Below are 16559 nucleotides of genomic sequence, written 5' to 3'. Positions count from 1 at the left end.
TACAGAGCATACTGTAGACAAAATTAACACACAGCATAAACACACTAATATACACACAGACACACACAAAAGGACTAAAACATACATAATTTAATTCACACAGCCTAAGGAGCTGCACGTGGATACTCCCACTAAAATACATCTTATGCATGCATGCATGAATGCACACACACACACACACTCCCCAGGTGGAGGCTGACAGCGTGTGTGCGTGTGTGTGTGTGTGTGTCAGAGAGAGCAAGAGAGAAATTGTTCAAGGCCTTGGAGGTTAATTAAGATAGTGGAGATGAGAAAGAGATGACAGTGAATGGGTGAGAGAGGGATGTAGCAGACTGACTGAAAGAGCGATGGGATATGAAAGAGAGAGCGACAGAGTGAGAGACATTAGGAGACTGGGTCAAATAAATGAACAGAGAAAAAGAAAGGGGAAGATGGGGGGAGAGAGAGAATCGCCATGTAGCCAGCAGCATGAAAATCCTGCCAAGTGAAGGCGTCACTGTACACTCAGAAAAAATGGTTCCGAATGGGTTCTTTGGCTGTCCCCATAGGAGAACCCTTTTTGGTTCCAGGTAGAACCCTTCTAGATAGCACCTTTTTGTAATGAGAGACCTGCCTATTACAGGTGATATGAGAGAGATACCAAGCCAACACACAAAGAACTAGGAAACCTGCTCACTTCTCCCTCGCCCCTTCTCACTCCCACCTCCACCTCCCCGCACGTCTATCAAACAACAGGTCTCCTGAAGGGGAGGGACCTTTAGATACACAGGGCCTCAGCTGGACCTTTCCTGAACCTTCTGAGAACGGAACGACTGTGTGTGTTAATTTCTGGGATCTTTAATTCCAGCTCATGAAACACGAGACCAAAACTTTACATGTTGCATTTATATTTTCGATCTGTGTAATTTTCACATACAAACGTTATATGTCCGAATCAAAACATGCTTTCCAAAAATAACATGGTCGTTGTGCTAGAATGTTCCTTTTGATTTGCCGATATTCTGCATTTATCCGAGTGCCATCAGGTTTCATGCGTCCATGTAAACAGGATTATTAGGGAAATCGTTCTTCTTCCAAAGCATGTAAACGTTTTAATCAAACTATTTTATTCATCTGACATTCCACAATAATTGCATTATTGCATTATTGTGTGCATGTAACAGCACTGAATGTAACCAGGGAATTTCACACACACCACCTACAGTGCTACATTCCAATGGCATCCACTTATGCTGCAGTTGGATACATTGCATTGAGAATCTATACACAGAGGTCCAGTACAGTAGAGGGTTTAGCACAAGGGAGCATAGCGCTGCGAGTGTTCTGCCTGCTTGAACGGTAAGTGAGGAAATGTTCTACGACTCATATATTAAAACGGAACCCATCAGCGCTCCACTGTTACGCCCCATCGCCGTGGTGGTGATGATGTAATCCCTCACGGTTGTGATCTGAAGACGTGGACGGCAACGCAGCGGAGAGTTACGTAAGGGAGAACATAAAACCCCTGCCCCCTCCCTCCTTTCCTGTGTGATACAGGGAGAATAGGAGGTTTATGCCTGGCTAAGTCAGTCTGACATCATCGAGAGAAAGAGAAGGAGAGAGAGGGAGGGGGAGACGTAGGTGAACTGACCGAGCGGAAAATGGTGACAGAGAGTGAGCGGAAGAGGAGGGAATAGGAAAGGCCAAAGGAGAGAGAAAGAGGAGAGAGAATAACTATCCTGTATCATACAATAGGGTCAGAGACCAGTCCCTGTACTGAGGCACCACAGGTCCAAATAGTAGGGATATAGCCTATAATAATTTAAACTCTCTCGCTCTCACAGCCTCTACTATATTGGAGTACAATATAGCCCAACTGAAACCCCACCTAGCCTACTCAAGGGGTTTGGCAGAAATACAGGGAGGGATGCCAACTGGGTGTTCGAAATCACAGCCAATGTGAGCGGTTGAGTTTGTCTTCGGCCTGAAAGGCGGGCGTGGCAGATGTCAGCAGAGATGTTTTATAGGCTACATTGTAAGGGGCTTTGATGTCAGGTCACATCTTTGGTCAGATTACATTATGAATTGTGACGGATGCGTCAACTGAGGTGTTAGGCCTGCGAGAATGCTTTGGTTCGATCCCTTGAGGCTGCCTGGTTGCCCGAATCTACAGCTGTTACTGTGCAACTGATGTTGTTGGATCCCCAATGGAGGCGAGGCACTTACAACACACAAGCTTCTTACATGACATGGCAGAGCTTCAACTGCTTGCCCTACTCACTATAAATCTCTTCCATCTTAGAGATGCTGAGGATTATGGCGCAACGTCAACAGTTGTAGAAAATACTCTAGTTGTAGATCGTGAAGACATTGCCAGCCACTCAGCCCCTTCCCTCACTGTGAATGCCATCCACAGCCATACCCCTAACCATTCCATAGGATATCAGGTTACATTCATTTCGTAGAGATGAGCTACATATCCTGTAGAAGGTTAGTTCTGCAAGTGTCATGTAAGACGATTCACCACAGGAGAACTTCCTAAGGAGATGTTATACAGTATTGGGGAAGCTACTCTTACAATATAGTTTACCAAGCTACCAGTTACTTCACACGGAAGTTAAACGACACTAAAGCTACCGTTAAGATAAAAATATAGTTGACTTAACTAAAGTTACATTGAAATTGTAGTTCACTACCGCCAAACTACTTTTTTGATCAATTATAATATCTAAATCTGAAATGTCATAGACTAGAAGTTGCAAGAACAGACCATTGTGGAGTCAGATGTTAACATCCTGTGTGATTTGGCCTATTAAACACAAACTGTGTTTTAGGTGAGAATTAGGCATGTCTGATGCTGAAAAAGGAAGGATGTTATAGCCTACTTCACCCATTTTCTTTTTTTCTTGCAAAAACAGTAGTGTGCAGCTCCTGTAGTTAGCTACACTTCTATATACATGGCAAAACAGGAATTAACTACTGAAAACACTGTCAAGATTTGACTACCAACAAGCTGCTGCAAAATCTATATGTATAGTTCACTACTCCCAAACATTGATGTTATAGTGTTAGTTATTATGATTAGGTCAACGTAGGCTATTTGTTGGCTATGGCAAGCCTTATGACATGTAGCATGTATGCATACTAAATTTAAATCGCTATGTAAAACATATTCAAATGTAACCACATCTGAACAACGCATTGAATGGATGGGGGATGGGGAGAAAGCCTTGGTGTATGTTGTACACTGTTCGGGAAAGCAAGGTGCTATCTACAACATAGGTGTTATTCGGTTGTCCCCATAAGAGAACCCTTTGAAGAACTCTTGTTGGTTCCAGGTATAACCCTTTTGGTTAATTGGTTCCAAATAAGTGCATTTTGGGTTCCGTGTAGAACCCTTTCCACGGAGGGTTCTGCAAGGAACCAAAAAGGGTTTTACCTGGAACCAAAAAGGGTTTTACCTGGAACCAAAAAGGGTTTTACCTGGAACCAAAAAGGGTTTTACCTGGAACCAAAAAGGGTTATCCTATGTGGACAGCCTAAGAACCCTTTTGAAACCCTTTTTTTTTTTGAAGAGTGTAGCGTTATATGGCTAGAAACAGGAGGATGGATGGATGGGGTGGCAGGGTAAAGAACCAGCCCGAGGACACTAGCTGCTACATAGCACTGCCCTCTAAGAACTGATTTAGGATCAGATTTGTGCATTCAACTCCTGACCTCAGCCACAGGGAGGTAATAGAACCAGCTGCTATTAGATTTAGTAGGCTGTAGCGCCAAGGGATAGTCTGTATCAAAATGATTGATTGAAATAGTGATTGTAAAATAGTGTAGCCTAATTGAGGTGATGGACAATGTTGCCTGTTATCTGATTACCGAGAGGTAATGACTGGGCAAGGGTGTTATTTTGCCCCAGTAACCTATATCACAAACAAATGTAGTCCCTATATACATTCCTATACATTGGGCAAATTGAGTCGGCCCCACCCCCTGCTTTGTAGCTGGACAAAGGCAACGACAACCCAACATATAGCGGAAACAATATTATGCCTTGCGCATAGCCTACTATTTATAATTTGTCATTCCATGACCAATGGTGGTCAAAAGCTGCCGTTTTTACGAGTGTTATCATGTGAAACGAGAGGACCGAGCTTGGTATGTGTCAAGTGGAAAGGGACCCCAGTTTATGTGTCGCTGAACCCTTATTCCCAGATAGATGGGGTTTTATTTTATTTATTTTTTTAAATCAACGCTCGCCAACATACGGGCGCCCTGCGCTGCATCCTCTTATACTCGAACAAAAGAACCACATCCTAATTTATCTATTCCATAAACCAAAGACAACAATGACAGTCACGTTGACGACCACGTCTATGGCAAAACCCCTTTGTGAAACGGCTATTTCGCAATGATGAGATCCAATCTCGACAGCAGTGGTCCATGCACCTGACCATTAGCCCACACCATTACGCGCACCTGAGACAACAAAAAAATATATATAAAAAAGGAGACAATACAATGGAGACAACACCGCCTTTGATGTGCCACACGAGTCATTTATCATTTTCACATGATTGAAAAACAGGGTAATGGTGATTCTACATGGCTCCAGCAAAGCAAGGCATATTGGCATTAACTATGCTCCATAAAACCGAGCGCGCGCCTTCAGCCCTCTGTCTTGGTCAAGCAAAACATGTCCAAATAAAAATCAACGTTGATGCGACACACACACACACACAAAAAAAAAATGTAATTTAATATTCTTTGTCATTTGCAAAAGGCTCATAACAAAACACATGCCATCGCAAGCCATGGTGCAGGAGGAGAAAACAGCGCTTTTGTGTCACGTGAAGCGAAGCCATCGCAAGTAGGTGAAATCGCGCAGTAGTCTAACAGTACGGTTGAAACGCGCAAAAACGCTCCGTATCACAACAACGACCATTCCGTACCTTTGCTTTCTTCCCTCTCCTCTTGGTTTTCCTCTGTGGTAGACTCCATGACTGGCTTCGTCCCATCCATTTGGAATGTTTTCCTTTGAATACTTTTTCTCCCTGGCTTTTGGATTCTGACTGCTCTCTCTCCCTCCCTCGCTCGCTCGCTCTCCCTCCCTCCCTCACCCTCTCTCACTTGCAAGCTTAGCTCCTCTGTATATACTAGGCTACAAGATTCAAAGGTCTTGTCCGATTTTGCACAGATTAGTGGTCCAAAAACGATGCCAGCTAACGCTTTAGCCGTATGTCACAAGCAATCCCAATTTGGCGATGGACAAAAACGTTGATCATGGCAGATATCACGTTACCCATCCCGGCCTCCAGGCACATAGCATCCATACACTTCTGGGAAAAAACGGTTCCAACAGGGTTCTTCAGCTCTCCCCATTGGGTAAACCATTTTTTTTTGTTATTCCAGGTAAAACCCTCTTTGGTTCCAGGTAGAAACATTTTGGGTTCCAGGAACCAAAAAGGGTTCTTCAAAGGGTTCTCCGGACAGAAGAAGGAACCCTTTAAGGTTCTATATAGCACTTTTGTTTCTAAGAGTGTACAGCTATATCACACAGGTGAGAGAAAGAAAGCAAGAGAAAGAGAGAAAAAAGGAGAGAGAGATACAGATAGTGAGGTGGTCACCCCCCTCCAGGGTTATAGGTTACTGCACCGCAGGCTGTATCTGTTAGCACACACATGCACCAGTGTGCAAACTCACAGCACTGACACACAAAATACACACACGTCAACGCTCACATATGCACTTGCACTAACGCACAGCAGCTACCACACAAAAACACACCGCCCACTCTCCATCTGGTGACTAGAGGGCTAGAAAGAGAGAGAGAGTGGGTGATCTACAGGGAGTATGAGAGAGAGAGAGAGAGAAGAGGAGAGAGGGAGAAGAGGAGATACAGAGAGAGAGAGAGGGTGATCTACAGGGAGTATGAGAGAGAGAGAGAGAGAGAGAGAGAAGAGGAGAGAGAGAGAAGAGGAGATACAGAGAGAGAGAAAATAATACAGAATAGTCTAGGCTTTATTTGATCTGTAGTATAGGCCTACAGTTTGGGGGATGGGGGGGTTACAGACTTTCCCATCCTAACAAAATATAAGATATTTCATGCTGGACAAAGAATTACAGAGAAAAAACATTCATAATTCATTTGAATTAATTTGCTATGTACTATTGTTCAGCTCATTTTCTAATAATACACATATCCTCAAACAAAGGGACGCCATCTGCCCTGAATCCTCTTAAATAAGGTATTAATTCTGATGCACGTGGCCTAATGCAGCTCAAATGCTTGGTGTCTAGCTGGACAAAGCCTAGTGCTCTGTCTGTTGTAGCAGAGCCACACAACTGTCCAGGAAAGGGGCTTTCAGAGCACACACAGGTGTTTTACAGAAGGGCATCAGGAGTCAGACTCTGATGGTGGAAAGATCTTCATATGGAGGCTCAGGCTGGCTCTCTGAGCTGAGCACTGGGCAGTGCAGTTTAACCCTACAGCTAGGCTCCTGAAGGTTGACTGACACACACACACACACACACACACACACACACACACACACACACACACACACACACACTATCCAACCGTCATAGAGGGGGAGCAAACCGCAAACCTCCTGGGTGAACCTCAAGGTCCATTTCCCCCACATCCAATAATCCCTTATGCTGGGTCACAGATTAAGCACTTGTCCAGAAGATGAGATGCAGTGGGCCCTGGCACTCTCTCCTTCCGCACACAGATAATACACACACACACACACAATACACACACACACACACTACACACACTGAGGTTCGGATCCAATCTGTTCCAATTTAGGAGATATAACTGGTCAAGCCAATACTGTATATCCTCTCTGGAAATCTCCTGCAGAATCAGACATTGGGCTTTGGTCAAGTAGAGTGGCTATCAGCCCCAATCATAGAATCCTTGACCATAGTGTCATACCAAAAACAGCTGTTCTAGTTATTATATTTCTATGGTTAGTCCGTGGTTGGGAGGGACATTGGGGAATGGGGGGGGGATTTAATATCCCTATATATCCATCCTCTGAATCCATATGACTTCATCCTGTATACTGACTGTGAACTAACGCTCTCTCGTTTTAGTGTGGCCCTCTGACACACTCTGGTCAAGGCCACCCTGATCACTAGTCTTTGCTGGCTCATTCTATGTCCCAGAATTCCTCTCTCTATTAAAGTCCAAAAAATGCACTGAACCAAAGATGTCAGCCACATGACTACCCTTTAAAAAGAACTCAACAATGGAACACTGCCTTTAATTCCTCAGAGGAAATGACTACTTACTTTCTTATGACCGCAAAATAATAATCATTTTAAAAACTATGAATTCAGGAGCGGGACCGGGACCCCTCTCCTTCCTCATTACTGTGGAATAGAGAGAAACTAGAGCCACAATGGGTCGTCTCTCTCCCAGTAATGAGGCCATTACGGCTCCATTATGCCCTCCGATGTAGAGTTAATGGGGAGAAAGGAACAGTCTGGCCTCCCTTTGATGTCCCTGGAAACAACACTGCAGTCATGTCCTCCAATTCTGTCCCACTCCCAAAGCACCTCCATTTTGGAAATCGGTTTACAAAACGTAAACCAATTCGTTAAAGGATATTTAAGTATATCTGACTTGGCAAACTGGATCGGTCCGATCGTTCACAAGTCACCATGTTTTATTCAAATATCAACTCAACATCAGAGAGATTATGTTAGGCTGAGGGGATGTTAATTGCTGTTGCTATGGTGACATGTCAACATGACGACAGCCATAAACTGATTGAAATCTATGAAACTAACTATGCTATCGGTTCCTAGGACACGTCCTCCGTGTTCTCTCCGACAGCCGAAGTCAATAAATTGCAAATCTTTGAAATCCTGAGCCTAATATGGATGGCTGTAAAAGAGAGTCTCTATATAGTCAACCCTGTGGGTGGATGTTCTGTCTAGGCCAGAGCTGCCCAACCCTCTTCCTGGAGATCCACCGTCCTGTGGGTTTTCAGTCCAACCCTAATTTAACACACCTGATTCTACTAATTAGCTGCTCAACAAGACCTTAACTAGCTGAATCGGATACGCTAAATTAGCGTTGGACTGAAAACCAACAGGACAGTGGCTCTCCAGGAAGAGGTTTGGGCAGCCCTGGTCTAGGCCATCAGCAGTTCAACTTATGACATGGTCTGTAGACGATCTCCCCAGAGCTAGTGGATGGCCACCCAGACAGAGGCTTTAGAACAAACAGTCATGTTTTTGTTTACGCCTCAAGCTCTCTCGGTCTCCCTCCCTCTCAAGAGCTATTTAAAGCCCCCGAAGACCTGCCTCCCCTCCACCGCTTGCGGGGCTCTCCATCCATTAGAGAAAACAACAGGATTTTCTCAATGCACCAAGAACAACAAGCACACCACACCTAGAGGCATTCTGCATGCACCTGCATCATCCCAAATGGCACCCTATTCCCTCATTAATGGTACTCTAAAAGTAGTGAGCTACTGTATATAGGGAATAGGGTGCAATTTCAGACACGCCCATGTTATTGGACAAGTTCCCATGATTCTCATGACCCCCATTAGGTCACCCTACTGCAGCCTACCGTGTTTCCTCCAATGGGCGGCCCTTGTCTGACCCCTGAACCCTCTCTGAACCGTCGTCGGAGTCTAGTGTCCTACTAACCTGGGATAGCAGCAACCCGTCCAGTGATGGTGTGTGTCTACTGCTTATCGGGTGGGGATGCAGTTTCATCAACTGATCACAAACACCAGCAACCAAATTAATACACACACACACACACACACACACACACACACACAATCTGGGAGTGGGCATTAGGAGCCTCCTGCTGACGCTTTAGTCTAATCCTGGCCATTTTAATTGCCTTTGCTCCCTGTAAAAGGGAAACGTTGGCTGGGAGAAAACCAGTGGATGTTCTGATTAAGTCAACCACAGCTGGGACTAGAGGACATGGAGGGCTGTGAAACAGCAGCGACTCCTATTCTGCTCCCCTGGTTAGACGGGGCAGAGCGGACAGAGCCGGCCACACGGGACGTAATCTGGCAGGATGACCCACTTTCCTGCCAGGCCATTCTCTGTGCGCTCTCGCCCCGCCCCTACGCTGGCGGTCGCTAAGGAGACGCCTAGCTCCCTCTCATCAGGGACTCTGAACGTGGATGCTGGAAAGAGTTAATCCTTAGTAACCAAACACACAAACATCAACGGAGTTGTAGGTTCTGGCGGCACCTTTCCCAATCCTGCCGACAACCTTGCCTGCTCATACTCACTCCCCAGTTTTACTAGAGCACACACACACATACAGATCCACTCTCACACATGTACATCCATGCAAACTCTGATGGTCGCGTCTGACTTGGCTCTCAGACACTGCCTAAATGAAAACACCCGCAACTCTAGTTTCCTCACCTTAACTCTGGCTGAACTATACTGTGTGGGCCAACAATTTCCTGAGCCAGCATCCATCCCTAGACATATAGGGATGTAAGGGGAGTTACATACGTAGGGGAGTTACATAGGGAAGGGAGGGGGGAGTTACATAGGGAAGGGAGGGGGGAGTTACATAGGGAAGGGAGGGGAGTTTTAGGGTTCAAGACTCCAAGACAAAACACTGAGATCCCAGGAATGGAGACACATTGGGATAAAAGTGTCTGAATAACACAGGGGACAGGTCACAACTCTCCTCTCGAGAAGCAACCACTGTTTGATAAAAACAGATCATTAATGCATTTTGCTTTCCCGTCTATCTTGTGCAACATCTTCTGGTCAGAGAGCTCAAAAGCCAAGGAGCTGAGGATGGAAATCGAGGCGGGAGTCTGGGGTCTCCCAATATCTCACCACCGTCTTTGCTGACATGCTTAACCCAGCCCTCCTACTCCACCCCCCCACTGTTTTATCTGACTAGCCCCGTAATCCCTCTGGCCCTCTGGCCCAGATACTGCAGGCAGCACAACATGATGTCACATCACACCCCCCACCCCCACCATTTCATATATTCCCCAGGAAGCCAGGGTCACATGACCAGGGCCTTTGCTTCAAAACATCCCGCCCCCCACCACCCAGGAAAATGTTGCACCTGCGCCTAGCCTGTCGCTCCAACGGAATCCTTTACAGTGATCACTCAGAGGCCAAAAATAAGTCATTTTGCAGGAGGTTAGTATCATCATCGTCATGGTTCCCATGTAGATGCAAAGAAAGATTGACACGGCTACAAATAGGCATGCTCGGCCTGTATGTGTGTGCATGTATGTGTGTGTGTATGTATGTATGTACGCGCACATGAGTGTCCCCAGATCACACGTGACAGGATTGAGACGGTGCTTTTAAGCTTCCAGCATACATAGCTGTCGCTATAGCAACAAGTTATCTCAACGACCCATCCATCCATCTTCCCATCTCAGAGACCAGAGAAACCAATGGTTGCATGAAAGTCTTAGAAATGGCTCCTACCACGGGATTGGCTACAGTAGCCAGACAGCCAATGGCGGTCATGGAGATTTCTTTACAGTGAGAAGTGGGGTAAGAGAGGAAAAAGAGAGGAGTAAGACCTCCGCTCCAGTTCACCATTTACCCAAATATCCTACGTTAGTTTACCAAGTGTGTGAGTGTGTGTGTGTGTGTGTGCACATGTTCATCAAGTGTGTGTTGAAGAGGCTCTTCGCTGTTCCACTCACAATAAACAAATGGCCATTTATTTTATTTAACAATTATTTTACCAGGTAAGTTGACTGAGAACACATTCCCATTTACAGTAACAACCTGTGGAATAGTTTCTGGGGAGAGACTGGGGGATGAATGAGCCAATTGGAGCCATCTCTGTCTGTGAAGCACGCAACCGCTTCCTAACCAACCAGAGGAGAGAGCAAAGAGAGGGGAGAGCAAAGAGAGGGGAGAGCAAAGAGAGGGGAGAGCAAAGAGAGGGGAGAGCAAAGAGAGGGGAGAGCAAAGAGAGGGGAGAGAGATGGCGTCTTATTGGAGAGGTTGGCTGACAACTAAGTGAGGTCCTCGTGGGTAGTCAGTCAGTGTATAGCACGACGGTTCTCTTTTGATTAGTCAGTCAGTGTCATAAGTCAAACTCTTTGCTCACACTGCAAGCAGAAACCATTTCACTTACGAGAATATTCCCAGTCTCTGTTGGGGCAGAGCGTAGTCTGCCATCAGACTCCATGGATACACACTGCCAGGTCGGCGGAGAATGTCCAGAGTAAAATGAATTATTCCAAGGCCACAGCTGGGACAGAACACTTGGATTCTTTCCCATCCATTTGGGCTACAACAGGGGCCAGGACACACTGTCACCGCATTCCCTTAATTTATTAGCGTAGACAGAAAAAGCTGATATAATATAAAACGGAATACAAAAAAAAACGATTTATTATCTGTAGGCTACTACATTCTTTAGACCTATTAGTTTATTGGATTATAATTTGTTGTTGTTGCGTAAAGTCAGCCAAATCACAGAAAATGCTCAGCATTCATGCATTAGACAGTAGACTTGATTAGGCAAAGGAACTATGAGAGCGCAGTTCAGATGATAGAATTTATACCTGCCACCATAAAGAAAATCACTTAACATCGCCTTAATCTTGTCAATTGATCGTGCGTGTAGGCTACGTCTATTTGCCCACTAAATCGAGCACTCTATCCTGCTGAAAACCATTGTTATGACATTAAAAACGTACCCAAGCATGAAGTTAAACAAAAAAAATACATGTATACTCAAGTTTTCCAGTTGAAGAAAAGGAAAGTATTTGGGTATTAATAATTGCACCTACCCATTTTGTTACTTTCGTAGAATTTCAGTGCTTGGCCGATGCGATGTGACAAAAAGTTATGCAAGTGGGGAACTGTTTCGTGCAGGGCGCGCGCTGGAGCACCAGTGCACGAACGCTCTCCCCGAAATCAATGCACCCCATACCGCAGGGACGGGGGAAGGGTGAGTGACGTCGCTGCTGAGCCTTGGGCCCTTTTTAGTCAATAGAAAAGTGTACTAATGTCTGCAACAAAATTGCATTCAACATATTTTGATCTATATAATGACATGCTTGATGTAGCATTTTAATTTTGTATTTAACCTTTATATAACTAGACAAGTCAGTTAAGAACAAATTCTTATTTACAATGAGGGCCTACCCAGCCAAACCTCGGCCAATTGTGCGCTGCCCTATGGGACTCCCAATCACAGCCGGATGTGATACAGCGGGATAGTAATGTTTTTTTGGGGGGGGGGTTGTTTTTGTCAATACTGTTACAGTGCCTTTCTTTTTGTCAAATTGAATAAACTTGAATGGGACAAGAGAAGTAACATCAGTGTTTATGGTAGGGGAGGAAATTATCTATATAATATCACGTGACCTCTTGGCTTGGCCTCCGTGGCCAGTGGGCTAAGAGTGAAATGCCAGGTTACGCAAGACCTCTGCAGCTCCTGCCCTACACAGAACGCCACCAACGGTTTGCTGCACCATGACCCCAATGTAAATGTCAAGCGTGTGTAGATGTAACTCACTAGAGTAGAGGTCTGGTTCCGTGTGCTGGCCTCTTTTCTAGCAGTTGGACCAGCTGATTACCTGTGACAGTAAGTTGCTTTAAAAATCAAAGCCAAACCCTTCACTACAGCTATGCCGGAATCCACTGAGTGGCTGGATTCTCACATATAACAGACTCAGACCAAATTAAATCAAAGTACCAAAATTCTATTTACAGGGACATAAATGATCATTAGCCTCACCGAAACAGAATTTGACATTTCAAATCTGATAACGTATTTAGAGTTTCAATTCATCACAAACATTCTTTATTAGAAACTATATCAACAATCTTATCTATATAAAAAAAAAATCAAACGATTTTGATATAAAACAGACACGTGGGAAGAAACCAACACATGTTCTACCTGAGCCGCTGAGACAGATACAACCCATCTGAATGTTGAGGAAGAAACCAACACATTGTTCTACCTGAGCCGCTGAGACAGATACAACCCATCTGAATGTTGAGGAAGAAACCAACACATTGTTCTACCTGAGCCGCTGAGACAGATACAACCCATCTGAATGTTGAGGAAGAAACCAACACATTGTTCTACCTGAACCAGATACATCTGAATGTTGAGAAAGAAACCAACACATTGTTCTACCTGAGCCGCTGAGACAGATACAACCCATCTGAATGTTGAGGAAGAAACCAACACATTGTTCTACCTGAGCCGCTGAGACAGATACAACCCATCTGAATGTTGAGAAAGAAGCAGACAAACATTGAGGCGGAGGCTATTATGCAGTATCTGGAGATGATGAAATCAAAACCATCTCTTTCTTCATTTATGGTTGAATGAAATAGGAAAGAAATCCCCCCCCAAATAAAAAAAATATATACAAAAAATAACTACCTTGACAGCAATAAGAGGATCATAGATTGAAAGCTACCTGGACATGAAACCATGCTCGTTGACAGAACAGGTAGCCTGAAAAAAAGATTTCACTTTTGAGTCTAAACTCAATTTGCTGGGGGAGCTTAAACATTTATGCAAATTGTGTATACTCGTCCTCTTCTTGTGCCTGCATCTTATGAATTTGTCGTCATTTCATTGTGAAACCAGAAGAACAGAAATAACTGGCTAAGAATGACAGAACAAAAATGTTCCCCAAAAAATGTTGGTTGACATAAGATTTTATGGTGAGAGGGGAATGTTTAGGCACTGTGATCAGGTTGCAGGGAGTACCTCTCCGTTTCGATCAGTTTCCTCCCTTCTGAACATGACCCAGTTTCTCAGCTCTATGTTTCAGGGGGTTGTCTCGTCTGGAACTGTGTTGGTGGGCTCCATTGGAAGAAGATGGATGTCCGTAGTGGAGCTACAGTTTTAGAGGGATGACGGGCCAGTATTTGGGCTGTTTCTTGTCACAGTTTCTGTCGAAGGTGAGCTGCATGGCCGTCTCCATACCCTGAACCTTTGCCGCGTCTTCCCCGTACAGCTTCTTCATCTCAGCGCCTCGGCGCTCGCCCGGCCGCTCAGAGGGGGGCAGCGACCTGCCGTGCCAGGAAATTCTGTGCATGTCCTGGTCGGCCAACACGTAAGTATCCTGCTGCTCCGCCTCCAGCTGCTGCTGCTTCTCTGTGGGGAGGAATGCAAAAATATTCTTAGAAATATTTAACCTCCACACATTAACAAGTCCAATAGCTCAAATGAAAGATAAACACCTTGTTCATCTAGCCAGCGAGTCAGATTTCTAAAATGTTTTACGGCGAAAACATAGCACATATTTATGTCAAACCACCACCAAAGACACAGCTCATTTGAATAGCCAAAAAATGCAATCAACAAACGCAGGATTAAAAGAAAAATAATTCACTAACCTTTTGAAAATCTTCATCAGATGACAGTAATAGGACATGTTACACAGTACATTTGTTTTTTTCAATAATATGCTATTTATATCCATAAATCTCTGTTTACAATGACGCCATGTTCACAAAATGCTACTCAAATTCCAGAGAAATGATGATAGCTCCGGCAGATAATGTCAGATAACAAGCAATACACATCATAAACTTTGACTAAATATACATGCTCTACATATAGATAGAAAGATACACTTCTTAATGCAACCGCTGTGTTACATTTATTTTTAACGTTACAGAATTAGTTCACTAGGCAATAATATGAGACGGCGCTCATAGATTAGCAATATGACTCCGCTATCTTGGAGTCCACAGAAACCCAAAATTAACACATAAATATTCCCTTACCTTTGATGTTCTTCGATCAGAAGCCGTGGAAGGAGTCATACTTACCAAAAACTGCGTTTGGTTTTCAAGTCTGTGTCTTTGGGTTATCAAACGCGACAAATTCCGGCTGAAATGCAGCCAAAATTCTAGTGGATGCGCATCAAAACTTCAAAATTACATATTATATGTCGACTAAACTGGTCAAACTAAGTGCAGAATCAAGCTTTAGGATGTTCTAGACGTGCAAAACAATTATCAGCTCGAACAGATAAACTGACATCGTTTGGTGAAACCTGGAACAAAGAGAGCTCCAGACGCGACGCGCGCATGGAAGTGCATGTATTTTCGCGTGACCCGAAGGTTTTAGCCCGCCAAAGGGCGAGGGAGCACGCGATTCTCACAATGAAACGCCCCATTGAAAGGAGACATCGCGCTGAAGAAATAGAAACTGTTCCCAGATCTGTAGCTGGTTGGGAAGGGTGGGGGCGATGACGTCAAAGTTGGCCCAACTTTTCTGATGACAAGGAGAGTTTGGGAGAATGGCTGCCCTGAGAGTTCTGCTTTACATACAGACATAATTTGAACGGTTTTAGAAGCTTTAGAGTGTTTTCTATTCAATAATAATTATTATATGCATATATTAGCAATTTTTGACAGATTTTTTTCCTGTTTACTATGGGCACGCAATTCCTCCAAAGGGGGCAGTATTCTGCCCTATCTTTAACAGGTTTTAAGTTGTGTACTTATACAGCAATATGATCAAAAGACCATATGACTGTGGTGTTAGGGGGTTATTATAGAGTTATTAACACTCATTGTGGAATTTTTAGATGTAGAGACTGACACACACACACACACTCACTGAGCTCCTCCTTGTGCCGCTCAGTCTGGGCAAAATACTGGCGCAGCTCCTCTGTGATCTCCATGTTGCTGACATCACATTCGATTTCGCTGTCCGAGCCACTTTCCCCGTCCCCCTCCTCGTCATCTGCACCCCCCTCCAAATCCTCTTCCACATGGTCCTTAGCAGCGACCGTCTCCTCTGCTCTCCTCCCTTCACCCTCTCCCCCATGCCAGTCTGCGTAGCGTTGGGGGTACCCTGGCCCATAGGCAGCCTCCCAGGCCTTTCTGTAGGCCTGTCTGTGTCTCTGGTGCCAGTTCATAGCCTGCTGGTAATGCTGCCAGTAGTGGCCATACACAGGGTGGGCAAACCAGGAGTAGATGCTACAATGGTCCTCCTGTCCAGGACAACAGAGGATGGATGAGATTGTCATCACCATGATTCATTGACAACACCCAACCAACATACATTGTTTCATCAATGTTTAACGTGCACAACTAACCAAACAGTGCAGAACTAGGCTAACCAAAAAAGTCCAATGTGGCATCTTGATTCTAGAAAGGCACCTTACCATGGTGGTGCTTCTCCTGCAGCGTGGTTTAGATCGCAGCTACAGTCTAGTCTGTAAAGGGAAACGTATTGTTGTCATAAAACACTTCATTTCAAAACTTGTACTAGCTAACGTTAGCTGGCTAGCATAGGCGCTCCAGGGGGGCCATAGCGAGCAAATGATCAGCAGCTAGCAATGACATCATCAAAACAAAGATGGAGGCAGCTGGCGGTTAGACACACACCAGAAATAAAATAGATATGTCCTCAAACGTCAATAGCTATAACATTATTACAGACGGTAACTCATTGTGAATAAATGCACGATACGTTATAACGTATATAGCTCGTTACCTTCATTTAGTGCAGTACACTCAAACGCTGACAAACGCATACGGCAACCAAGAACAGGGAGAAAAAAATATCCCAGAAGCCTTTGAAAAAAAGAAGCTATTTAGTTCAC

General features: G+C 44.6%; 2 protein-coding genes across 5 annotated transcripts in view; both read right to left on the bottom strand.

The window, feature by feature from the left end:
• LOC112266462 (neuronal membrane glycoprotein M6-b) overlaps positions 1–12098 on the bottom strand; it is a 34164-nt gene extending 22066 nt beyond the window's left edge. The window contains exon 1 of one of the 3 annotated variants that reach the window (XM_024443942.2): positions 11757–12098. In XM_024443942.2, coding sequence (XP_024299710.1) covers positions 11757–11760 — 4 coding nt within the window. In that variant the 5' untranslated portion in view covers positions 11761–12098. Of the gene's footprint in view, positions 1–4925; positions 5080–11756 lie in introns of those variants that run through there. The other 2 variants (XM_024443939.2, XM_024443941.2) reach the window with 2 other exon arrangements.
• Positions 12099–12758: 660 nt separating this feature from the next.
• On the bottom strand, positions 12759–16555 carry LOC112266461 (gem-associated protein 8). Of its 2 annotated transcripts, none has more exons than XM_042296977.1 (5): positions 16451–16555; positions 16119–16169; positions 15569–15944; positions 13118–14092; positions 12759–13066 (listed from the first exon to the last, which is right to left on the bottom strand). In XM_042296977.1, the coding sequence occupies exons 2-4, from the start codon at positions 16119–16121 to the stop codon at positions 13833–13835; spliced, it is 639 nt and encodes a 212-aa protein (XP_042152911.1). In that variant the 5' UTR covers positions 16122–16169; positions 16451–16555; the 3' UTR covers positions 12759–13066; positions 13118–13832. The 2 variants fall into 2 exon arrangements, with proteins under 2 accessions (XP_042152911.1, XP_024299706.1); XM_024443938.2 differs by having other exon boundaries at positions 13182–14092.
• Between the last annotated feature and the right edge of the window lie 4 nt (positions 16556–16559).

The sequence above is a fragment of the Oncorhynchus tshawytscha genome, linkage group LG14, assembly GCF_018296145.1.
Source record: "Oncorhynchus tshawytscha isolate Ot180627B linkage group LG14, Otsh_v2.0, whole genome shotgun sequence".
Lineage (NCBI taxonomy): Eukaryota > Metazoa > Chordata > Actinopteri > Salmoniformes > Salmonidae > Oncorhynchus > Oncorhynchus tshawytscha.
Note: the sequence above shows the minus strand (reverse complement) of the source record. Positions and strands in the feature narration are given on the sequence as shown.